The 26846-nt window shown below is 41.8% G+C and overlaps 1 protein-coding gene across 1 annotated transcript in view; it reads left to right on the top strand.

The window, feature by feature from the left end:
- The window catches only part of usp43a (ubiquitin specific peptidase 43a), a 104725-nt gene that overhangs the window by 46593 nt on the left and 31286 nt on the right, over positions 1-26846 (top strand). Inside the window, exons 4-8 of the mRNA XM_068726993.1 lie at positions 468-560; positions 3996-4131; positions 7256-7400; positions 19162-19330; positions 23166-23277. Of these exons, the coding sequence (XP_068583094.1) occupies positions 468-560; positions 3996-4131; positions 7256-7400; positions 19162-19330; positions 23166-23277 (655 nt within the window). The remainder of the gene's footprint in view (positions 1-467; positions 561-3995; positions 4132-7255; positions 7401-19161; positions 19331-23165; positions 23278-26846) is intronic.

Genomic DNA, 26846 nt, shown 5'->3' with positions numbered 1-26846 from the left:
TCATTTTGCAGCAATATCTCACCTGCCTAACTGCTTTTGGTGCAAAAAAACCCAAAAAAACAGCATCCCACCTCTGTTGCTTTGCTGTACTTTTCTCAACAGCAGACCGAGTCCAGATGGCCTGACTCTGTGCTCAGTATTCACCACTGTCCACGTTGGAAAATTAACATAAGACTTAAGAGGCAATGTGAAGATTTGGCATGTAGGGATGGGCGGTATCTGTCGATCCATCTGTCCAACGCTGTTTATAGAGTCATATAAAGTTAATAGAGCTTCTCTCTCCACCGTTGAATGTAAGCCTTGTGATTGGCCGACGCGTGATCAAATTTGGAAAACGAGGTTGTGGAGAGTGAAAAATATGTAATGTTTCTTTCAAGTCTTATCAGAACCCAGAGTGCATGACAAACTGAGGTCATGTAGAAAAAAGAAATATATTAAAATTGTTCTTTTTGTCTGTCTGTCTCCAGGTCTTCTCTGACGTGCCCTCATTGCCTTAAGCAGAGCAACACCTTCGACCCATTTTCATGTATCTCCCTACCGATTCCCCTACGACAAACCAGGTGATGTATAACACTTACAACAAGTAGTAGAGTGTGTGTGTGTGTGTGTGTGTGTGTGTGTGTGTGTGTGTGTGTGTGTGAGATATATATATATATATATATATATATATATATATATATATATAAATTAATTATGGGCTGTTTTTCAATTTGCTCTATTAAGGTAAGGGTACTTAATGGTGATCTTGCTGTCGGCGCTACCTGAACTATATTAGCGTTAGTGTCAGAAGTAAACTTATCAATCAAGTTTTAGTGATTTTATCATGTTTTGACTTTGGTCTCATTCCGGTCATTATGGCGGCGAGTAAAGTTTTTGACTGTATACAGTATGTTCTGCCATACCTAGTTTATTGGTTAAATCTCCTGTAGACCCCAGTGCACACGCAAAACTGTTTATCCAAGCAAAAGCTTCTCTGAGCTGCTGGGAAGTTGACACTCCGGATAGACGAGGTTGTCACCTGATATCAATGATATATATATGACGATCTAGACTTCCTAATATAGCAGTCTGGCTGTAAGACGGTACGACTTTGACATATGGAGAGAGAGAGACAGAGAGAGAGAGAGAGAGAGAGAGAGAGAGAGAGAGAGAGAAGAGAGAGGGGAGAAAGAAGAAGAGAGGGAGAGGCGATGCTCATAGGACTCACTTTGTGAGTTTGACAATAGAGATGCAAATAGAGAGAGAAAGAGAGAGATACGACTTTGTGGCTCTAGTGGATGCTGGGGTTCGGCATTAAAGGCCCTAAACACGCTTTACACAAAGACTAAAAACAATTAGAGCTAGTTCATAATCCCCTCTAATATTTAGCTTATATTGCTGTAAAAAAACGATGAAACTCAATGCAACCTAACCGTTAATGTTAGCTGTTAGCTCAGCAGGACTTTGCTACTAACAGCTAACATTTACTAGCCCCCCTTCTGCCGAGCTCAACACAGATTTGTTGTGTGCAATGCAGCGTTACCAGGGATAAGATAGGGTGCGTCCCCTGGATGCGTGGATAGTGAGTTTACTGTGTCCTTTCGGATTTTAGACCCTGTTTATCTTGACTCAAGCCCTGATCCCGGACACAAGTCATGTTTTCAGAATTTTAGCATCGAATTGGTACCGAAGTATCGTTTCTCGTGACACCCCTATTCCCATCAACCTAAGTAGAGGTCTATCCACCCAGAATAACTGAATTCTGGGTCTTTGAAATAAGTCGAATGAGGGGCGTCTTGGTGACCAAGGCATGCTGGGTAACCACAACATTTTGTCACATATTAGCCCCTTTCTCTCTCTCTTTGTTCTCTCTCCATGTGTCCAGACATGCATAAGACATCTTAAAGAAGAAAGAAAAGAAACAAATGCCTACATTCAGTGTTCAGTGAATCCCTCTTCCTATCTTCAAACATACAGACACTGCTGATCTGCATCCTCTCTGCACGAATGACTTCCCCAACCCCATTTCTCTGACAGTGTGTGGTCTGTGCCCCCCCCCCCCCCCCAAATACATATACACACACACACACACACACACACACACACAGTGGCCTCATTGCATCGTCCTGCTGCAGCAGTATCCCAGCAGAATGCCTGATAAGTCGGAGGGCCCCCAGAGACACAGCGGGGTCTGGCTGGCAGTAGGGCATTGAGGTCTGGGTGCTGCAGATAATGCTGTTGTGGCGGAGAGAATAGTAGGACGGCAGTATCTCTGAGTGTTTTCTCCTGATCTAACCTTGCACAGTCAGCCTCAGCATAATTCCTTCTAGACTTATTATTTTCTAAAACGATCAAGTTGCATTGGGGGTAATGTAGAAGGCAGGTTTTGACAAGGTAGAAGAATGTATGGAAGATGATCTGGTTCTGCTGCAGCGATTTCATTTTTCTTTTTTAAACTGTGCGACTTGTTTTTCAACCAGCACCTGAACACAGACATTTCAAATTAGCTTTCATTACCAGAAAAAGATTACAATTACTGTTAAATACTGCGCTTGTTGATTGACTATTTCAAGAGCATTCAAGGTGTTAAAGACTGCGTACTCGTTCACGCTCCCGGCATGAACTGGAACAAGTGGATCCCTGTGGGGCAGGGAAACACTGCAACAAAAACAGTTTTCACGTTTAGTAACATTTGATCTAAAACATGCAGAAACACTCCACGAGTTAGTTAAATCTGTATAGAATTTTACCGTGATTCCAGCTCTAACATCGCTCTTCAAGACCATTTTGAATGGTTGGAACCCCAAAGAGCACCATGCGCTCTTGGTGCTACATGTGGGAACATATGAGAGGTCGCTGTTTAATGAGGACTAACAGGCTCCGATCCAGCTGGAGCTCAGGAGGCTGCAAAAAGAAAAATAAGAAAACCCTGCTTTGTAAGATGACATCTCCATTTCCTCTTCCTCTCGAGTGTCATCCTACACCTCTCTTGCTGTTTCATTGCACATCTCGGTGTCTCATCGCGCAGCATCTAACAACGCAAACAAAACATCTGCCTCAGATCCTCCGCCGTCTGCCCTGTCAGCCTCGCCGCCGCAAAACACATTACTCACCTGAATAATGCATGATGGGAAACAGGAAGTGGAGGTGTCGGCGATTACGCTGCCCGTCTTCTTCCCAAATGAGAAGGCGTGACCTTACTCTGTCTCCCCGCCCCGTCCTCTCCTCGATGCTACCTGCTCTCCATCATGTCCTCCCATCTTCCCACGGCACATCAACCGTTTTTTAAATCTTCATCTCTGAAAGATTTCAGGTTTCTTCATGCGGGACCATCACCGATGTGCTGCTCATGTCTTGTCACACTAAAGACAACATCTGAAAATAGTTTATTCACTTCAGATAAAAAGTCCGACACAGACCAATCTAATGGTTTGTGCTCACGAAATTAGATTTCGTACGACAGTATTGTCAAGAGGCAATCTTTTCCTCAATCTTATTAGACATGAAACAGCTCAGCGGCACGTCTCAAAGTCTCATTTTATCGAATGTTTTGTTTTGCTGTTAAGCAGCTGAAATACATCAAGACTCAACACATCTTTTGAACAAACTGACAACACGGCGTCTGTTGCCCCCGGCGTCCTTGAATTCTGCACAGTCAAATTATCGTCGCTCTTTTTGGGTTTTGGTTGATGTGTGGATCTCTAAACGGAATGCACGTATCAACTGATGTGTGTGTGTGTGTGTGTGTGTGTGTGTGTGTGTGTGTCTGCATACAAATATGTTAATGACTCAGTGTGCCAGGGTTTGTTTGGAATCTGTAATAAATGTAAACATGCAAAATCAGAATTGCAAAACAATTTGGCACTTTGCTCTGTATCATCTATCTCCCTCTCTGTCTTCCTACCCCTCCCTCCCTTACACACACACACACACACACACACACACACACACACACACACACACACACATTTCCTCTCCCTTCCTCCCTTTGGCCCCCTATTCTATTTGCCCCACAGGTCGATGTGTGTGACGCTGGTGTTCAGTACGAAGGGTCAGCGGTACCTGCGGGTGGGGCTGGCTGTGCCCCTCTTTGGTTCCCTGTCCTGCCTGAGAGCCATGGTGGCAGTGGAGGGCAACATCTCCCCGGACCAGGTACAGAAACACACACACACACGCACGCGCGCGCGCACACACACACACACACACACACACACACACACACACACACACACACACACACACACACACACACACACAAAGGCGTCTGCTCTGTAACATTGGGACGTAAAATTATGGCGGGAATTACGTGAGGTCACCAGACTCTAGAGGTGCCACAGGAGAGTGAGGGAGATGCAGATCAAGCAGCCTGCACGCTGCCTCAGTCCTGAGAAGAGGTCGAATCGGGTAGAATAAGTGGAAACACCTGTGTGGATGGATTAGAAGTATTTATGGGCCTTAATGAAAGATCTATTTTTGTAACCCAGCTTTCTTTTTTTGTGTAAAAATGGCAAACATTTAATGGTTCTAGTATCTAAAAAATGAGGATTTGCTGCTTTGCTCTGTTATATAGAGCACTTTACAGCTGACTTCAAGATTACGTCACAGCGTTAGCTGGAGGCAGAACAAAGGAAAGACTGGAGGCACGAATCACCTCAAGGGTAGCGGGGCTGAAGTTGCACATGAAAAAATATCATCTTGCTGTGTTGTTGGCTGCCAGAATCAAAATTGCATACATTTGAGATGATGAACTGGGATTTAAGGCTCTATCAAGCTGCAATATTTGGGAAATGTTTTAGAGAGAAAATGTTGCTTATAGTTTAAAATAGCCGTCTGCTAACCTCCTCAGCCGTGCTAAAATATTATAGAGGTGGAGAGAGATGTCGCTATTAAATCAAACTATTAGAGAGATGAAGAGTTAGTTGCTGTTGGGTTTCATTTCTGCAACCAGTGTAGAATGAAAGCATGGCAGAATTAGCAAGTTAACTAGCGGACGGCTAGCTACTTCGCTAGCTTGCTTATTCCTCCATGCTCTCAAGCGACACTTGTTACAGAAAAAGATACGATAAAGTTCTCACTCATCTGGCGATAGCAATGTGCTTTTCCTACATATGTGACAAGAGTGAGTGGCTGAAGCATTACGTTGTTAAATATTAATTTAGCAGCTGGCTAGTTAGCTGTTTACCTTGATTATTACACCACGCTTTCATGCAACACACTGGTAACAGAAAGTGGCCCCTCTGCCTCATTCCTCGCCACTAGGAGACTACAAAGCAGGGAGGAGAGCAAGCAGGGGATCAAGAGAGGAGCTAGTTACCTAGTTAAAAAAAAAACAGGTCCAAAACAAAGCAAAAAATTCTAACAGAAGTCTCTATTTTATTGCAGGGTAACACTTGAATGCATTCACACAGTAAGCTGAAATGTCACCAACAAGATAAAGGTTAGAGGAAAAGGTTCCAGAGGTATCCGTTCATAAATCTTTCACCTGCCCGACAACAGATGATGAATATTTCTGGGTTTTATGAACCCGTGTCCACAGCAGCGTGAGAGTAAAAGAGAAGCAAAGACTCAAATGTCCCCATGAAATGAAAAATACCCTTTTCGTGGTCCATAAGTGGATTGTTCAACTATCTATCTTATAAAACAAATATACCTTTATGTCAAAATGTCTTCCAAAATACACTGTATAGAAAATGTCTGGGTGTAAAAATGTTCCTAGCTGAGGGATTTTCTTTATGTCACCTTTTGGTTCTCAGCGTCTGCCATGGTTTTGCCTGGAATTTAAATTCTTCTTATTGTCAGTGTTGATGCACCAAAGTTCTTCTGATTTACTGACCGGAAGACTTCTTCTTAAATCAGCTAATGGACCATGAATTAGTTGTGAGTTTTTTTTAAGGACAGTTACAAAAAACACTATGTAAATGGGAGCTTTTTGCATTCTTGTACAATTTAAAATTCCCTGTTGAATTGACCCTTTGCTAAGTCCAGCCCCTTGAATGCAGTCTTCTTGGCCCAGTATGGGCCCGCTCTGACCGAGGTCCGACAACCATCCGGCTCGGCTCCATAGACTCTCATGCAATCATTTCACACTTTCTTCATTTTCAGGCTGGTTTTGTGGATTTGGAGCTCGTCATGGTTTAACGTTATGTTATTTCTGAACTTGTGACCCGGAGAGGATGGAAGTATGTTTCTGAAACATAACGTTTCTAGCGTTAGCATCTCTATGCTACGCTAGCTGCTGAAGGTATAATGAATGTACACATGCAGCTTTTGCTTCTTAATGACGTTAACAATAAATAAAGACCTACCCGGCTTTACAAGAACAGTAAACAGTCCTTTCATTGTCCTTTGTGACCCGTGGTTTACTTTAACACTGGGATGTTTAGGCTTTACTTTATATCTTTATCTTTTTGCCCTGTTTTCATGTTTTGTTTTTAGTTGCAACTTCGATTTATTTCAGTTCACAGGGTGAGATTTTCTTGTTAAGCTCCTACCCACGGTCCCATGGTCTACCCACACAGGCGCTTTCACATACTGATTAGACCTCTTCTCAGGACTGTGTCTGGACAATGTACTTAATTAACATCTCCCACACTCTTATGTTTGTTTTGTTGCATTAGTTAGAGTGGGAACATTTGCACCTTTGTCACTCATATTGGTTTTGCTTGTATTCCTGCCAGCGTACACCTAAACACAGGTAGGTGGGGTTTGCACTTAATATTAAAACCGGGTGAGGCCCTTAACCAAGCAAACACACACACACACACACACACACACACACACACACACACACACACACTGATTCATATTGGCCACAGTCTGTGACATTATCATAGGTTTGATTTAAGTCAATTAAACCCATGGCTCGTTCATGTTTCAACAGTGTGAGTTAACTAAGTAAGAGCAGTCGCTTTGGTTACCTGCATTTTAATAATCCTTTCACACATGTTCTGCACTTAAGCGTCATTTTACAATACATCTGCTATCCAATCACAATTGAGTATTTTGAAACACAAACAAATAAATAGAAAAAAAAACAACCCTTCTCTGTCTGCACTTTAAATACTTACAAGCACAAAATATTCATCAGTGTGAATTACATTGCTCTCCTCACTTATATAAATGTTCTGTTTGACTGTCGGGGCCCTGGGGATCTCTGACTTAAACATGAAATACACTTCACTGATAGATAAAAAAGAAACTTGTCCTTAATATTATTCCCTTTGCAGATGTTCCTCTTTTGAATTTGTGTCTTGAAGTTATTTTTTTCCTCTCGCAGGTCATCCTTTCAGAGTTGTACTCCACGGGTTTCCAGCGTTCCTTTTCAGATGATGATGATCTGACAGCAATCGCCGATAGCGACGTCATCTACGCCTTCCAGGCTCCTCCCCTCTATAGTCGTGGAGGCTCCACACCGCACTCAGGTAACCACGGCAACAGGATGTCCATCAAAAACATGGACCACTCTGACTTCTCACTTATTTTTTCCCCCACATTTCCAATTTTCTCTTTTTCAGCCTCTCGTAGTTCTCCTGATGAGCTTTTATTTACACTGATTCACATTTTTTCACTTTCAGTTGATATTTTTCACAGGCAGACTTTTTACTTTGGTAAGGAGAGGGTCACTGTCTGCAATGGGCTTTGTATTCCTCCTTTCATTCTGTGTCTTTATGCATGATTTCCCCCAAACATAATAACTGAATGACTAAGTAAGGAAGTATGAGGATCGTCTCACCTGGATGAGCTCCTACAAATGATTAATTTATCTAAAACTCTGAGGAGTTATCAGAGTTTGGCTAGTAAGAAGCATCTAGAAGAAAACAGCAGATGTCAGAGGTAAAGTTATTCGTACACTTGCTTCCTCTTTCTTATTTTGTTCATGAGGTAAACAGCGACAGAAGAGCTTTGTGATGCTATTGATGACTCAGGATACAAAACTGCTTTTACAGAATATCTATTTATCACCAGGGCCGGATGCACTACATTCCAGAGAGGAATTGGCTTGTGTGATTGCTGCACCTCTTACAGTATTATATAAATACTTTATATACCAAAATATATATATATATATAAATACTATGTGTCAATTGTTAGACGAATCATTTTTACCCTGTGAATGGAAAGATGCATAAATCAGTGCAATTCATAATAAATAAAAAGGAAAATACATCATTAGCAGGAACCTATAGGCCAGTTAATCTGACATCTGTAGTATGCAAGACAATGTAAACCTAATCAGGACATACATTGTTAACCATATGAAGATCGACTACTATTTTAGCTTCGCACGGCTCTTGATAAGTGGTCAGCAGCTTTGGATAGAGGACAGTTAGTCGTTTGCATGTATATGGATTTCCAAAACATACAGTTCCTCATGAAAGACTGTGGTCAAAATATAAATCCTATCGCATAGATGAGTGTCAGACTGGATACAATACTTTTTACGTAAAAGGGAAGGGGAAGTAAATGCCAGTTCAGGCTGGAAACCAGTGACCTCAAGGATCTGTGTTGGGCCCTGTACTCTTTGTTATCTATATAAATGATTTTCCTCGTGTGATACAGTCGGATGCATACTGCCGAATGCACTGTTGACAGTGTAATGACACACAAACACACTCACTTTCTGCTTTATAAAGCAAAAAGGCTAACTGAGCCCCTTTGAGATATGCACTTCACTCAGTAAATGTTGTAGCGATTCAGAATGAATTCATTGTGTTTAAATCATCGGTGTTAAAATCAGTCAGAAAACCAATTGTTATGGCCTTAATGTCTAAATATATCAACAATACATTTATAACAAAAACCTGGGTTACAGACCAGGGAGATGGAATTGAATTGTCGCGGGTGTTAACCAGGTAGGCATGAAGATACTCTTTGTTGTTGATACTATTAAAATCACCTGAAATTGAAAGCCTGTCGTATGTCACATGACAACAGATAGGAGCTCAGACAGTTCACAAAGAAAGCTTCTATTAATGGAATAATATCTATGTTTAGCCAAGTTTAGTAAATTATTTATTATATAGTGAACTCAGTAGGGCATCTCTGACAGGGGTTTGATAAGTTAACCTTTTGGTTTGATGGTGATCACATTATCAGAAATGACACCTCTATCGGCTGTATCATTAGTCAGAGTTGTGGCTCTAACCAAATTGGGATAATTGTAATTATGTAGCTCCATTATTATAATAATAATAATGGAGCTACATGCAGTTGGGTTTATGTGGTCCATGTTTGATCAAAACTAAATATCACTCTCTGGGCTGTTATGAACGTAAGTTGGGCAGTAGAGGGAGCCAGTGGCACAGACCAGAGGGGAAGGCGAGGACACTGGGGGCGAAGAACAATTTGTGCACGAAAAATGTTTGCTGAAAGTGCACATGCGCCATGGATGTAGTTATTTTTGGCATCCTTTTAATCCCTTTTTTTCATAGCTTTAAGTTTGTTGTAATGGTGTGTTTTAGAACATCTGCCTGCTGCTTGGATGTGTCATTTGTGCCAACATGGACGACAACTTTTAGGATATATATGGATGTTTACAGGGTATTCTGCAAAATGTTTTCAATTTCCAGGATGGTTAATCCATCTATCCGTTTTCTGATTCCAGATTGCATTTAATCTCTTCAATTAGGAGGATTTCATTGTTATATACAGCTGGGAAGTACTGAATATTACTAGCTTTTCATCAGTCTTTCATTCTTTGGACGGTATGATCGTAAAAAGGTATTAAATAGCATTCCAATTTAAAAAGTCTTTAAAAATGTATGTCTAACCACTTAAGGAAGGAAATGCTCCGGATGAGCCAGTTTTAATCAAAGTAATAACCTTATTGTGACGCCTGCAGGTGAAGCGGAAAATAACATTTTGAATTGATGTTTCTTTAGTTTTAAGCAGCAGCTTTGGCGCTATTGGATTGGAAGTGAAGTTTATGAGGAAAATGTATCAGCTTACAGGTGCTTAGACAACTTCTGGTGGAGTTAATGAAGCAAGGAGCCCCCCCCCCCCCCCCCCCCCCCCCTCTCGATGTAGATGGATGGCAGTCAAGCTTTTGAGGTAAAAGATGTTTTATCGTTCCTCTTGATGGCATTACTCTCCACTCGCTCCTGTTCTCCGGCTAAGTATCCGCCAAGCTTAGCTGTAGGTCTTTTATCAAGCAGCGATTACTTTAACACAGCAATGTTCACGCCTGAAAGGGGCTTAACTGAGTCATATTAATGAAATTGTCAGTTGCCAATTAAGGAAGTTGTGGTTAGCCTTTGTCCAATGAAGCCCTTTTGGGGGGGGGGGGGAGGGGTTAGTTACCCCGAAGAAGAACGACATCAATAATTCACATCAAAATGTGCTCAAAGTGCTCATGAAAAATGAAGACTCTTCACTCAACGGGAGGCATTTCTGTTGTGCCTTCACACAGTTAAAAACAGTGTCACATACGGTTTGATTTCACTCGCAGTCACACACACAGAAACACACGTGCATGAGTAAAAACAAACACGGGTAATGAATCCATTAGAGTTACACTGGGGAGTCTCATAAATACAATGGCCCTCCAGAGCAAGCCTTACACACACACACACACACACACACACACACACACACACACACACACACACACACACACGTCTGCCGTTCTCACGAGCGATCTGGGGAAAATGATAAATGGTCCTTACCTCGGAATAATTCATGAGTTCACAACAGACCAGATTCCAGGATATCACAACTTCATTCAGTGAGATTTATGTCACGTTTAGTGGAATGTAGGATATAATCGTTACAGCTGAGAACCACGGTGGTGATAAAAGATGATGGACGGCAGACAAAGTAACACAGGGAACATTTTTACGCTGAGCATGGTGACATTTTAAGATGTGAGCATAATCGGAAACTTTCTAAACTATTACAAGCTACCTATTTCGTCAACTGAAGAAGCCATATTGGTTTAAAGCAGTAAAAGTGTTACTATGGTTACCGAGGTTATTTATGTAAGACTCCTCTCCAGACTTGCCAATACAGTGTAGTCACTCTGCTGTAAATATATAAAACAGTACAGTACATAATGACAAAAGTGTGTGTGTGTGTGTGTGTGTGTGTGTGTGTGTGTGTGTGTGTGTGTGTGTGTGTGTGTGTGTGTATTGTAGGGACTAGTTGTTTGATTTGGTCCTCATCACGTATGTCAGGCAGTGCAGAGGTCTCTTCCTCAGACTAAACCCTTCAGCGACGGTATTGATGCTGTCCATCATGTAAGTTTGTTTGTGCAGCCTCGGTGAAAAAAGTAAAGCCTACTGCTGCCGTGATGGATGACTGTAGGGGAAAAAAGCCTGTAGAACCAAAAATCTAATGAAAAACTTCCCAAGGAGTCTTGTTTTCTTACTAAAAGAGATGCAAGTTTGTTTGGTGTATTCATGTGTGAGTGATGTCACTTTAAGAGGCAGAAACAATCATTTTGAAATCATGATTAATTACTGTGACCATTCCTTTTATTCACAGTTGTCTCTATGTCATTTTGTCTCAACCCTGTGAGGAGTTTTGAGGAGATTTTTCCAATAAAAAAATAAAAGGTAATTTTGAAATTGGTTCCTAATTGCTGCACAAGCCTCCTTCAAATATGCCCGCTGACATATGAGATATGATATTTATATTAATGACTGTCTTAGCTGCAATATGTTAACCACTGGTGGAGATTTGTTGGAATTTGCTAGGGGTGGGGGGGGATTGATATGGTCCAATGAATGACTGGCCATGTAAAGTATGTAAACCTCACGGCCGAGTGAAGCTGGAGAGGGTTTATTGTATGCAGTGTGTTCCTCCATCGTCACAACCTGCTGTGTGTTTCAGCGTTCGGGAGCTGGATTTCCCCGACTTTACCAGTGAACTGTTGGAGGATATTGAATCATGCCGCTCCCAGGTACAATAATGAGGTTTTCGCGTTTAGAAGAAATGGCAGCAGGAGGTCTCATGATGAGAAACACTGCAAAATCAATTAGGTCCCAAAGTGCCACGGTAGCATCCTATTTCACCCCTAACAATCCAGGTTATTTGCACATAAATGGAGTCATAACGCTGCACAAAAAGAAAAATGCTGCATTGTAGCTCAGGGAAGCAAAGCGTACTAACTTTGTGTGATGCTCACTTGGTGCCCTTGGAGTTAAGAAGTTAAGGTCTCCGCGATAATGGGAAAGTCAATCAAGATTTGAGCGGAGTGGTTTGTGAGAGCTGCATGCACGGAGAGAGACCAACTTGGCTGAGAGAGAGAGAGAGAGAGAGAGAGAGAGAGAGAGAGAGAGAGAGAGAGAGAGAGAGAGAGAGAGAGACAGACAAAATGTGTGTGTGTGTGTGTGTGTGTGTGTGTGTGTGTGTGTGTGTGTGTGTGTGTGTGTGTGTGTGTGTTGGTTTTATGTTTGAAAAGAGAGGATTCCCAGGGAAAGGTGGTAGACATTTCTTAATGGAGATAAAGGGATCTGTCAGGGATTGACAGCAGTCTGAGATTAGATGCAGCAATTGAAGTCTTTCTTTCATTCCCTCCGCGTCGCCTCACGTACACACACTTTACCGTACTCCGTGGCTCCACAATCAGCGTTCTTGAGTGTTCAGGTCCTGTCTCGAAGAACTGCGAGGCCGAGGGTAAGCCACCGTGTCGTCCCCATCAACCCACTGGGGGCTTCGTGCAACTGCAGAGAGTCTGGGATTACTGTGAGGTGTTAATCGGGGCCGTCGCCTCCTTCAATCAGCCTCTTTTACGTCTGAACACACACACGCTGTCGTCACTTATGTGGTCAACAGACGGATCACTTACGATGATTCTTGTTACAATACCGGGACATGAGCGAGATCATAGAATTCATGCAATGTATTATGTTTGTTTTTGGGGGGGTGGGGTATTTTCTGGCTTTATTCTTTGAGCAGTGCTGAATGGAAACGAGGAAAAAGATGCTGTCCACGTATTTGACACCTAGATAGCTGAGCTACTGAATTTATTTGTTTCTTTTTATTTACTAAACATTTTTTTTTTTGGCCTCTTGGGGGCAGCAGAAACAATTTATGAACATTGACATATCATCACTTTTTAAGTTAATGCAGCAAATCTGTGTAAGCAGTTGCTTGTTTACACATTCAGCCATTACGGAATAACATCGTCATTCATTCGGAGTTGTGTTTCTGGTCACCTGATGAGTCACTCTCTTTTCTGTCTGCTCATGTGTTGTCTTGCAGCACGAAGCATGGCTTTGGGAGCACAAAGGACATTAAATGCGTGTGCTCTTGAAGTTGAAGACAAAAATCATTACAAATGCAAATGAAGCCTTTTGCAAAGTACACACTCTGTGCGGTTCCATTAAGGCAATTACAGGTTGCCCAAAGCGAACTCAGTGCAGAAAAGCAAAAATATGCCAGGGACATTCACAGGGGAACTCTCGCCCCCTCCGGTAGGATTCATCATTTAAAATAACCCGAAGAGAGCGCCCACACTCGGTGCTCTGATCGCCGCCGCTGCCTCTGGAACGTGTTCTCAAATCATCGGGGGAAATAACAGCGACGGCTCGGCTCAGCTGCCTCGTGAAGAACAACAACGTAAACGACGCAAAAGTGTCTGCGCTTCAAAGCTTCCTCTGCCCACAGGCCTGTCAAAACTAAACCTACGGTGTAATTGGCAAGACAGCTTAATTGTGTTCAAGTGAACCAGTCGGCAGGGCGGTGATCACTGGAGGAAGTCGCCGTTACTTTATGGTTGTGTTGACCTGAGGAAGACTAGAATTTAGAACCTTTTGGCTGACTGGTCCTTGGTTCCTGCAACAAAGCCAAAATCCAGCATGTCCACCGTTTATATCTTATTTATTCACAGATATGATTAACACAATTTGTAGCATTGTGTTGTGGACTGTTGACCGACTAATATTTGAGACATGTCACTAAGTGCAAAATACCAAGATAAACTTTGTGTAGTTGAGGAACAGCAGAAGAAGAAAGGTAAGAAGAAGAAAGAGAAGGGAAGAAGTAGGAGGGCGGCATCAGGTGTATTTCAGTTGCTCCCCCGCCGCCTCCCTAATCTGTTGTTGCTGTTGGCAGAAAGCTCAGGTGCTTCGCTGTCAACGGGGGCACTTGTGGTCAGATGGCTGCTTGCTGCCCCGACCACTGATTCCTCCAGGGTTAAACCCAACAGTCCCCCCCTGGGTATTTTTAGCCAGGTGTGTGGATTGCACCGTCAGGGGTCACTCATTTGGTCCTGAACCACCTGGGAGGGATGTCAGTTCCAGTCAGGATGTGGCCAGAATCCTCTCTTCTATTTTTTTGCTTGTTCTGTGTTACACATCAGTGATGAACAAACAGCAGTTTGGGGGAAATAAGATCATTGTTGAAAGACTTTTGCCTCTGGTGCAACAGCAAAATGTGATTGTCTACTTAAATTAAGGCTGACAAAAGAGTAATGGGAACATCAAGAGCTCATTTCTAGCTGATGCCATTAGAAATGAGCTCAAAGTGTGTGTGAGAAAGCCGTCCTCGCCGAGGAACACTGCCATATAGGTCGTCTGTACAAGCAGCCTGGTAAGACCCATGTTTACATTTGTTGTCAGTCAGCGAGCTCTAGCGGTAGTAATAGTGACGGGAGCAAAGGAGGAAGTCAAGTGGCGTAGTATTTAGAATTATTTTAAGTAACATACGTAACTACGTTACATATCAAACATTGTTATGTCATTATTTTAACTGATCTTTTCCTTAAGCTTTCCAAATAGTTTAGTATCACTATGATAAATAGATCGCTCATATTTGTCATTTTTGTTCATTTCATTTAGTTATGAGGACACGTTTTAACTGAGACACTGCTGGATTTTTCTTTTTAGCACGATCTTAAAAATGTTCTTATTCGTTCAAGTCATACTGAACCTCTGGTGTCTTACCGACAGTCAGTAAATACTTTCTCCCAAGTTATTCTGTGTGTGGAGTCGAGTATGTTAGATAGAAAATACTGCGCATGTGTCTGTGTGAACGACTACTGTAGATGTAAGAGTTAGTGGTGTAACGGACTAGCTGATCAGTGATCAGTGCGGAGCTCTATTCAATAATAAAGTAAAAATGAGTTTTGGGGCGAAAGTAAATCATGACGTGTTCAAATGTAATCTTGAATGGATACAGCTATTTGAAGGAGACGCTTTCGAGAGGGAATTATGACCTGTTTAACTTTCTTACACTTGCTCTGAGCAGCTTAAGATAAATATAAACTAAAACTAAATTGTTATCAATAAGAATGCAATCTTTGATTTCCTAATCTGTAATAGTCTGGAGCCCCGTAGGCTTTTACCAGCTGCTAAAACAAAACAACAAAAACAATCTCTATCAGCGATCGGCAATCGGTACAGACGGCAAAAGAAAGAAGAGATCTGGCCATCTCTCTAAAAGTTCTATTTGCTCCCTTTTTTTTCCTGCTGATCCGCTCCGTGACTCAAAACCCTGATACGATCCAGACCGTGCGTTTTGCAATCCGTTGCACCCCTGAAAAGCAGATGATAGCAATGATGAATAGAGTACCAGGGAGAGAGAGAGGAGTATAAGATAATGCAAAAGAAAGAAATGGAGGATGGCGAGAGGAGAGTGATTGCTTCATGAAGTGTAGTGAGTTCTTCAGGGCTAAGCCGTTTAATTAACGGCGCCATGCTCACCACCGACAATCTCAAGTCTCTTTCTCCCTGACTTCACTCGCAGTCACTACAGCCTTTATGTTTATCTTTTAATTAAAAATTGCAGATTATAAACAGATTCCCACAGAAGCCGTGACATTGTCACAAAAACAACAAATGGTTCAATATCGTGCTAATTGATCATTAGATCAATACAGTCACGAGATGCAGCTTTCCTCCCTCACACCCGCTGTCTGAGTACATTGTCTTCATTCATTTTGGGAATTGCTTTGCAAAATTGGCAACCACTGCTCTTTTCCTTTCTGCCCTGGGAGAACTGCTATTCTCACTCTAACATTCTCACCTCTCTCTACTCCCTCCGTCTTTTTTTCCACCCAGCTAACACCTCCCTCCGTCCGTGGCGGCTCCTCTGTCCGTCTCCTGGAGGGAGGGCGGAGGAGGTGAGAATGAGACCCCGGGACGTGTGGGGGCAATATCGCGCTCCTTGCCATGCACGGCATATTACTTTTGTGGTTTCAAAAACCAGCCAGTGAAATTCAAGTGCTGTTAAATTAGGGCTGTTTTAATGCTCTTCAACCCTGTATCCTGGATATTCCATGTGTATTCTACATGAGGAAACATTGTTGGTGAACATGCGTATTTGTCGAGTTGCAAATGTATCTGCAAAGTGTTTCATCAGTTTTTGCCTTATCGGCTTATAGCAACTAAAGCGTTCTGATTACTACGATTCTGTTTTGGCATTTAAAGGTGCAGTGTGTTAGATCTAGCCACATGCTACTTGCAAAATAGTCAAGATGGCGATGGCCGTATTCCAAGACGGCGACGGCAAAATCGCCGAACTCAAGGCTTCTTAACGGCAGTCCACAAACCAATGGGTGGCGTCACGATGACAGCTTCCACTTCTTATATACAGTCTATGATTTCACCTCTACTACTGGTTCCATGCAGTCTACATTTACAGTCATCAGTAAATATATATAAAGAAAAAAGCTTAAACTGCTGCTGAAACCCTTGTAACCGTCACGTTTCGGCCCATATTGTGTGTACCGCGCGATATTGAAAGTCCCCTGCTGATGATCTTGCATCAGCAAACTTTCTTTTGCCGCCGTTACACATGTTGGACCCAGCGCTGCTCCTGTGACTCCTGGCTACAGATTGCACCTTTAACATTTAACTGAACCAGCATTCTTCCCTTAAACTCAGTCATTATGTCGAGCATAATCCTGTTAATCTGTTAGCAATTACTATCCTTTCAAAGTCCGGGTTGTATTATTATATGCAGAATATTATTCCCTTCTTCAGGGGTTGTGACCTTTCTGCTCCTCCCACTATTTGCCAGAAGTTTCATGTCATTTTTAAAAATGTTTTAGTAACACTTTGCAATACGGTACTTGAAATACTGAGTAGTTGCTGAGGAACAAATAAGGAAGGAAGTCATTCAAGATTACAGCAAGAATTAGCAACATTTCTAAAACGTGAATGAAAAAATTATAGTTTATTAATTGGCGAATTGGAGGGTTAATGGTTGGGTAGTCATGCTCTACAGTTTGGGTTGAAACTAAATACTCTTATAGTCTTTTCAAGACTATAAGAGTATTAGACTATAGACTATAGACTTTTCAACCTCCCAAGTGAAAAAGTGAGCGGTGAAGGAGAGTATGCAGGGTTAGGGTGACAGACAAAGTGTGAGGAGATGAATTGACCGTCCAAAGGGCAGCCAATATGCATAAAATGTCACATTGAGAAAAGAAAAGAAAAACAACGCTCAGTGATTTAGTAGCAGTTGACACAAACATTAGTCAAAAGCTTATTTTTTTCACTTTTCTGACCTTGTTTTAACATTCAGCACTTTTATTTTTGTACTCGTATATTATTACTTTTTAAATCATTTAAATTTGTATCTACTTAATGAAATTCCAGTTAGCTGAAAATGTTTTATGTTTATGTACAACGCTTTTTTTTGTTTTTGTGAAGGCGTTCCATCTGAGCTTTACATCCATTCACACTTGCTCCTGTGTCTGTGTTTAGGTTAGTTCTATCTGTGATGTTGGAAAGTGGCAGCGATTAATTGCTCAGTGGAGTTCGTACATCCATTGTTTAATTAAAGCCTCCGATAATATCAAAGGTTATGTTTGCTGGGAGACGAGAGGTTGGGCCTTCTGTATCCCCTCAGCTATTACCCACTATTAATCTGTGTGTGTGTGTGTGTGTGTGTGTGTGTGTGTGTGTGTGTGTGTGTGTGTGTGTGTGTGTGTGTGTATGTGTGTGTGTGTGTGGCAGCAGATGTAATTCATTTTACAGCTCCTCGGGGTAAATAAGAATCAAAGGGCAATTTGAGATTAATGTAAACGTTCTGAAAATGTTTTCAGTGTAAACGTGTCACATTAGACGTTACTCCCTGCATGGCAGTTTCTCATTCTGGCCCCAAAAGGTGTTTTGTAACTCGGGTGGTCCGTTTCAAAAAGAAAACAACGAAAAAAGAAGAGACATCCGTATATACCTAGATGCATCTAAAAATACATACACACAAACACACACAAGCATACTGTACAGATACAATGTTTTCATTTAAGAAAATGCTCAAGTGAAAAGGAAGGTCTATAGTTTGGATTGTTATTTGCAAGTGGTAAGATCAGATTATTATTGTCCAGACATCACCAACCTAACGACATAGTAACTAGGATGTTTGGGGAAAGCAGCAGGAAGTGAAAGCAAAGTCCCGCATGCATGGATTCTGCCCAGCACTTTCCCACTATGAAATCTGATGTGAGTGGCCGGAGCGTACGTTCAAACTGAGGCGCATCAGTAGAAATCCGATCGCATTTCAAACCACCTCTAAATTGGGTTTGGATCCAATTTGCAAAAATGTCTTGTGTTTTTCTGCTGTCTAGACTTTCTAAAAATCAATGTGGATACAATGTGGATATGCCAAAAAACAGATTTGAGTTGGCCGTCTGAATAAGGCCATAGACTGACTTCATGTCTGAGATGTACTGAAGAGCCAGACATGCCAGTTCTTTTTGGAAACCAAAAGGAGGATTTTGAATTGTAATCTGAGAGCAACAGGTAACTGACAATGGTTTTGAAGGACTGCAGTTATTTGGTTTGATCTTTATGTCCCGGTCAGAACTTGTGCAGCTGAGTTCTGGATATGTTTTTTTCTGGAAGACCCATAGATAGACTTTATTTCAGACTCGGGGTCAAGAGAGACAAATACATAAAATGACATACACAAACAGAGGATTGCTGTAATCCAACCTGCGCATAACTAATGCATGCCTGAGTTTCTCTCGAGTCAGTTTGTGAAAGAAAGACCCTGGTTATTCCAGGGTTTTTATTCTGGTCGCACGGTTTTAGTGATCTGGACCTCAGGTACTCACAGAAAAGCTGTCTCCTGTCAAACTCATATCAAATCAGCTTTATATTCTTTACCCTTTTATTTGCCTCCAACATGTACACCTTCATATTAGAGATATTGCTGCTTCTTCTTCTTTTTCTTCTTCTTCTTCTTCTTCTTCAGCTTTTATGAAACAGTTCTTCCCTCCTCTGTTCTGCACAGGGTATCACCACAGCCTCCCCTCCTCCCCCTACACCTCCACGGCTGGACCTGACGGTCAGAGGTTACCTCCGTCTGGCACGCTCTCCTCTGAATACCTGAACCAGGGCGGCTCCAGCAAGGTCCTCCTCGTCATCTGCAACACAGCAGGATCTGGCCAGCAGGCCGTCAGGTGAGCTGCAGGCTGATTGATTTCCAAGTTGTTGTTGTTGTTGTTGTATGGCGTTATGTTTTCGAGTTGTCTGTCCATCCTCGTTTACCCGATATCTCAGGAATGAATGTCTTCAAATTTGGCACAAACGTCCCCTTGTACTCAGGGATGAACTGAGGCGGCAACCTCCAATCAAGTCAGCCAATGCTGAAGTGCCTTAAACTTCCATTATCATTACTGGCAATCAGGGGGCGACTCTGGTTGATAATGCAAGTCTGATTGTGTATTGTATGTGTGTATTGTATATGTATTGTGTATTGGATTGTGTAAGTCAATGATAGGCTGACAGAACCTTTCACTTGATTTATATTTTTGTTTCAGTAAACATGAGTTTATGGTCTCAATCGGTGGTTTTAAGTAAATGATGGTCCCATTTAAAGTAAAATACCATAAAGCAGGGTATGCTTTAGGGCGTGGCTACCTTGTGATTGACAGGCCATTACCATGGAGTTGTCCGTGTGTTCGTCTTAGAACTTAAAACCTTTCACAGTGTGTTTTCAATTCATGAAAGTTAAATGTTGGGATGGATAGCAAAACTAGTTCTCGTATTGATTCTGCTTATCGGTTCGGTTCCGAATCGATACTCTTATCGGTTCTTTTTGATTATTGTATGAGGAAAAAAGACTCAACATTGGTAGATTAGTCTTGTATGTCAACAAATAGTCTTTCTTGAGCAGCAATACAAGAAGTTCCAAAAACTTTAAAATACAATTGCAGCTAAACAAATAGCTGAGTGATTGTCTTTCATATATGTACGGCATCGGTAACGTAACCTGGAGAGGACGAGGATGGACGGCTGCTCGCCAAACAGTGGAAAACTGCATTTCTGCAGATTTATGTTCTGCCAAATGTTGTGATAAATTGCTGGTGTGTCCTGTCTTGCTTTTGTGGGTTTTATTGCATTTGTGACAACGAGAGTTAAAATGTAGCCACACTTTGGATCTTTTTGTTCCCTCTGCCATGACGTGTGTCTCATGCTGTACTGAGCCGGAGTCAGTGTTTGTGTGAGAGTAAAGCACAACTCCGCCCCTTACCTTTTAAAGTACCGATAGCAGAATTTTTAACTCCTTGCCTTATCAATACTCTGTGTTTTTACTCATCTGGAACCGATTCTAGTTTGGAACCGAGTTTAAGGGAGCATCCCTAGTTAATTGAAACATTTTGGTCCACTAGAACTCTCTCATTCCGCGTTTGGTTGTACTTAGCTCCACCCTCTCGTGTCACTTCTGGTTGCAAAAAAACAAGAAAACGACGACCAAAAACCAAGATGGCGACGTCCAAAACAGTCGAACTCAAGGCTCTACAACTGCAGTCCACAACCCAAAGAGTGACGTCACTGTGACACGTTTGCTTCCTATACAAAGTACATGGCAGAGGCATACAACCATGAGGCGGTAATTGTACCTCATATTAACCTGATATCACGCACACAGTCACACACACGCACACAGTCACACACAGTCAGGGCTTCATCTTGTAAAAATTGGTTTTGTTTAGCACACAGTAGCAGAGTCAGTTAACTTATACCTATTTCATGAGATTGTGTTTGAGGCTGTGTCATGTCACATTTGTGAGATTTTTTAGAGCTTGTTCAAGTACAGATGTAGAGACATCGTTTCTCCTGCTCCACTGTGTCCACAGTCTTAAATAGAATACCTAAGTTATTCTCTCCCACTTTCATCATCCAATGCTGCCTCCGTGTCAACATCCAACTTCTGTTTCGGCTTCGACCCGTAGGTTCATTGCATGAATGCCACAGACGGGGCTGGTTTTATTTAGCTTGTGCAGCTTGAGCTCCCATCCAGTTGACAGGATAGAAACACCGAGACCGATTCCAGCAATGCAGCTCAAATTGAAGCACTTAACCTGTGAAAGTTCGGTTTTATCGGCTGCCATATGTTTCCCCAACAAGGGTACGCAGCTCTATTAAGTTGCTCTGCACCTAGAATGCATCTGATGTACAACAGAAACACGGTTAGGGCAAACAAACAGTGGGAGCAGCTGCAGCTGGATGGCTGCTCTCTGTTCGCCGCCCACAGGTGAGCTGTGTTGTACTGTTAAGAGATAAATGTCCCACAGGCGCTGAATGGCTTTGTGAGAGAAGAAATGCTCTGATCGTGTCTACTTCCTCAGCAATGATGTTGTCGCTGTAGGCAACATCACAAATACAAAAAGCATCCACGCTCTTATAAGACAACGCGTTTTGGATTCCGGTTAGAGTTGAGTGATACATGCAGCCAATCCAAGTGGATGCATGATTACATTTGAAAATCACAGCGACCGACGTTCGATTATTCCGAGCAAGAATTTCATTTTGCTTCGAGAGTGAATTTGTTTTGTTTGGCGTGGATTCACCCGCTGGAGACCTTTCACTCTGAGTCAATTGCAGTAAACGTAAGTGACTGTAATGTTTTTTTCCCGAACCCATTAGGAGACGCTGTGTGCTTTGTAACACAGAGCATCATTCTAACGGGAGTGTTCATTTGAACGAGGGTAGATTGTGTCCATCACAGTGCCGGGTGGAGATTGTTGTAGCTTTCGAACAGTAATCCTCTGATACGAAGGAGCTTTGAAAATATCCCCGTCACCATTATTAGTGCTCAGTTTTCTCCACAGGGATCAATAAACCTATTGTCATCCAGTTTCAGTCCTCATGTCCGGCAAAAGGCGTTCCTATAAAAGGCCTAATAAGGTCAGAATGTGACATTTGAGGACTCATTTATCCACATGACTCACTTGTATATGGTTGTAAACACCTGGGTCACTGGATCACCTAAATTCAATGACAGTTCTTTGTTGGTTGCACTTCTATGATCAGAAACAATATCAAATGGCTCTAAACAACCATAAGTGGTTGGACACCCTTACTAATATACGTGGACACGTGAATAGCACAACTCCACCGCTCTTCTAGATGTTGGTGACCTGACTGCAAGGATTCGCTCCAGAGCACGGCTCACAGTCGGCGCTCCGAGTGATCGCAAAGACGTTTGACGGGGATTGAGGTCAGGCGAAATTAAGTTCTTTGATTACCGACTTGGAAAACAATAAAAAAAAAATGATTTGCTCTGCGCACAGGGCCACTGTCAAGTTGAAACAGGAAATATCGTCATATTTTTTGCTCTTAAATTTCCCTAAACTGAAACTCATGGGTCTTGCCCAACTCTTTATACAGAGAAACAACAAGGAACAGCACCACAATCTACTGCCTCCATGATGACCGTAACATTGAATCGACGCCTCTCTAAAACATTCTAACCTTCAAGAAGATGGGATTTATTGCAGGGATGTTGTTTTTCTGTTTGTTAGTTTGAGCTAGGTGTACCTGCAGCAATAAACTGCCAATTAAGTGTGTGTTTGTGGTGTACGTGTGTGAACCTCTTAACTTTCATCTTCAGCCATGTACGTCTATATAACCTTTGAGAGATCCTGTACTTGACAAACGCACACCTGCGTCTCCCATTAACCTTCCATATGAAAGCCTCTGGCAAAGCCACTGCTATGCAGTCAGCCTCGAGTTAACCCAGAGACAGAGAACCCATTGCGAGCCATCGACGCATTGATGATATATAGACTGGTTTCTCCAATTTATTTGACCCCTAACCCCGCATAATGTCCCTTCAAGCTGTCAGTTCTGGAGCCTTGATGCACTTGACGCCTGACAGCTCGACAGATGTGACAATGACACAATTTCACACCGGAACAAATTTCTTTGAAATTAATTTATATATATTTTTTGAATGACTTTCCGAGTTTACCAATCGTTCTGTTCCTTTCCTTTCCTCTCCTCGCTCAGGTTTGGACCTCCATTCCTCATGCGCGAAGACAGGAGCGTCTCTTGGGACCAGCTGCAGCAGAGCATCCTCAGCAAGCTCTATTATCTGATGCTGAATGGATCCCAGGCTCAGGTAATGGTTCCCCCCCACACACACACACACACACACGCGCACAGGCACCCCACACAGCCCCAATAACACATCATCCACTCTATTTCTTTGCCCTCGACTCCAGTGCAGCAAATTAAAATAGCAGAGCAGGGCAGAGATTCGTTAGAAGTTTAATCAATTTTCATTACGGTTGAGTTCTGTGTTTGGATTAAATAGTTCTCATTGTCTGCGTACAAATGTTGGAGTCACATATCAAGCTAAATAAACCAAGAAAAAAGTTTTCCTGCTTAGCATGCTGAGCGAATAATTGTTGGATTCCCTGTTGTTGAAGTTTGAGTTACCCTTTGTATGTTGGGCCACAGTGATTACAGCATTGTGTTGGCTCCTTATAATGAAATACCCTAAATGTTAGTTCTCTTTTGTTTTATAAATACTTAGTTCTAACACCTGGTTAATACAATTCAAATGTAATGTCCCGTAGTTCATTCTGCTCTCCTGATCTCCAGACACTACCAGTATTGAATGTATTCTCTGATTAAAAGCAAAGAGTGCACCTCAGGACATTATATTCTCACACACACACACACACACACACACACACACACACACACACACACACACACACACACACACACACACATACAGACACACATACACACACAAGTCTAAGCATATCATGAGAGCGTAATAATAGTTTCATGTGCTGAGCATACATTTAATTATGTAACCGCCCACTCAGAATCCAATAACTCAAATCCTCCTCTCTACCGCTATAAATTAAGTTCTGTGTTTTCAGAATAATGAGTGGAGATAAAAGGCAGATTTTAATTACATTGTATTATTTTAAAAGATGTCTTCTATCACTGCTACATTCCTGAATACACAATGCGTCCTGCGAGTTTCACTCGGTTCGCACCGCAAGCGCATCTCCACTCCGTGTGTTTTCCCCGTAGACCGTTCAAGCGACCAGCACACCATGAGCCCCAAACCACCGCTCCGCTCTCAAACGCCCAGCTCACTCGCGCTGTATCCGCCGCCGGCCCTCAAGTTGCCACGGGCAACGCCATGGTGACAGGCAATATTTGAGGTGGCATTATCCAGAACGAGCAGCTTTTAAGCTTCATAAGACAAGGACTAAGGCGGAGGAGAAAAGAGAAATATCAGCCTGTTATTTACTGATCACTATCTTTCTAAGTTACCTCCTCGAAGCCTGTCTGGCCAGATACAAAGTCATTAAACCTTCCTTTGACCTCAACATTTATTTCTTAATCACCTTTTGGTTGAAGATTGAAGCGATAATCTTTGCTGAAAAGGCCGTCAATATCTAAAGGGAGCAGGGCTTCATTTTTTGCTGATTCTGTTTCTTATTTTAAAAGGAAAACAAACTGTTATTACTGTGTACTATCGGTACTTACAATAAACAACAATACTGTTTATGTTCTCCCTTCTTTTAACAGGCCGAAAGTGTGCCATTACTTTGCAGCTATTACTCCCTGCTTCTTTGTTTTTTTACGAGATGTTTTGGTGCCACCCAGAGGTTTATTTAGCAAAATACAACTTTCCTGTCAGAGAATGAGAAAAAGAAAAACTTGCATGCCAAGAGTCCGGTTCCTCTTTCCCAGCTGTGATGTAAAAAGAGAAGAATATCAAAATCAACCTGAGAGTGCTAATGCACTGGGTTGATTGCTGAGGGCCGTGTGTTGTCTGTGCAAAATTTCCGAGCTGGTGGAAAGGTTTCAAAATGAAATGAACGGTGAAGTTTGTTGTTATTGTGAACCCCGTGACATTTCAGAGGACGCTTTTGTGAAATGAAAACCTTTTACATTTTTTTTATTCTAACAGAAGCGAAATAACAATTAACTTATAGTAGTTTTTCCTCTTATTGTCTGCTGCTTTCCAGCTGATTCCTCTTGGATAAACTCTCCTAATTCAGTTTTCTACCCGCATCCTTTTCATAGAGAAACCCAATCTGCCTTTTATATTAAAGGTCATACAATACACCAGGCTTTTTTTTTGTTCACCCTTATGTTTTTACTCAAAACGCACATTCTCTGATAATAATATGTAATTTTTGTTAGTTTATAATTTAGGGATTCTAAAGGATTAAACCTTTCAGAAGAGTACAGTGGGTACATAAAGGGTACATTGTTTTTTTTCCGTTACAATTTTACAGGGTTTAAAAATCCTTTCAGGTCTTTTACTGAATATTAAATCAATAGGAGTCCTGGAGGATTATGTTGTTGATGAGGAGTTATGGATCAATTGTGGGAGGTCAAAATTCAGAATTCGCTTGAAGTTCTTTCAAAAATAATCTGTCTTCTGAGTTGATGTTAAAATGTCCCATAAAAGTTACCTCTGTTATTGACATGTATAGATTTTGCAACGCTCTCAAATTCTCATGGTCACTTTGTGGTCGTACTAGTATGTACTGATTCCTCACAGGTTGACCGGTCAATGTAATTACATGGGATGCTTACTTTTGCCTAAAGGAACAGTGTTTGCATTTATGGGGATCTATTGTCAGAAATGGAATATAATACAAATAAATATGTTTTCTTTAGTGCATAATCACCTGAAAATAAGAATCGTGTTTTTGTTACCTTTGAACTTAGCTTATAACTACATACGGAGCGGGTCGTCTTCACAGAGTGCTATGTTGCTACAGTAGCCCAGAACGGACAAACCAAACACCGGCTGTGGATAGGAACATTGTGTCGGCCACTGTAGTTCGCCTGCACGTTTGCACACGGGAGAAGTTTCAGTCGGTTGCAATCTGCAACCTCACCCCTAGATGCCGCCAAATCCTACAATCCTACATTTAAAAGCTTTGCTACTTTATGCGTTATCAAGAAACAAAGGTTGAGCAGTGAGAGAAAAAAACTATTTGATTTGGCTGGCGAAATATTTACTGAAATTTAGACTTCTATTATAATAATGTATATATAATATCTTCTATATTTCTAAATAAAGTAAATATTTTCTAAAGCATCTAAAAACGAAATGTCCTCTGTGTTATCCCTAGACATCTAAAGTGTAAGAGTATATCAGTTACAGTCAAATTAAAGATGTTGTATTTATTTACTTCTCGATATGAAGGCTTTGCATATTCAAATTCTCACTCAGAAGACCCCTGGGTTTAGTTTTGGGTCCCGATATTACTCAAAATCCTCACTGGTGTCGACGGCTCTCATTTAATGCAGATCACAGATCATCTTCTCATTCAAAAAGTGTACCGAACTCTAATGTAATTACTCATTATAGTCCAATAGATAGATAGGCCATCTGAAATGCTCGCTCAGGCCATTACAACTTAAAAGATAGACTATTCCTCTTTCATTTGCTGCTTTGGGCTCCTAATAACCAACTAATGTATTTCTTTTTATGCATGGCTGCAGTGTCTGCACACCAACGTCGGTCCGCTCAGAATGAACGCGTTAGCAGCCAGATTCTGCCCCCTATAATCAGCCCTCTTGCCTTAATGCACTATTCCAGGAACAAGGAGGCGGCAAGACTAGTTGCGTGACCTATAGATAGAAATTAGGGAGGTTGTGTGATGTTACGTGTGGATCCTGCAGGATTCAGCATCAAAT

Source organism: Cebidichthys violaceus, unplaced genomic scaffold, assembly GCF_023349555.1.
Source record: "Cebidichthys violaceus isolate CVI_PGR_0920_01 unplaced genomic scaffold, fCebVio1.0.p SCAF_4, whole genome shotgun sequence".
NCBI classification, from domain to species: Eukaryota; Metazoa; Chordata; class Actinopteri; order Perciformes; family Stichaeidae; genus Cebidichthys; species Cebidichthys violaceus.
The sequence above is the reverse complement of the archived record's forward strand: the minus strand, read 5'-3'. Positions and strand labels throughout refer to the sequence as shown.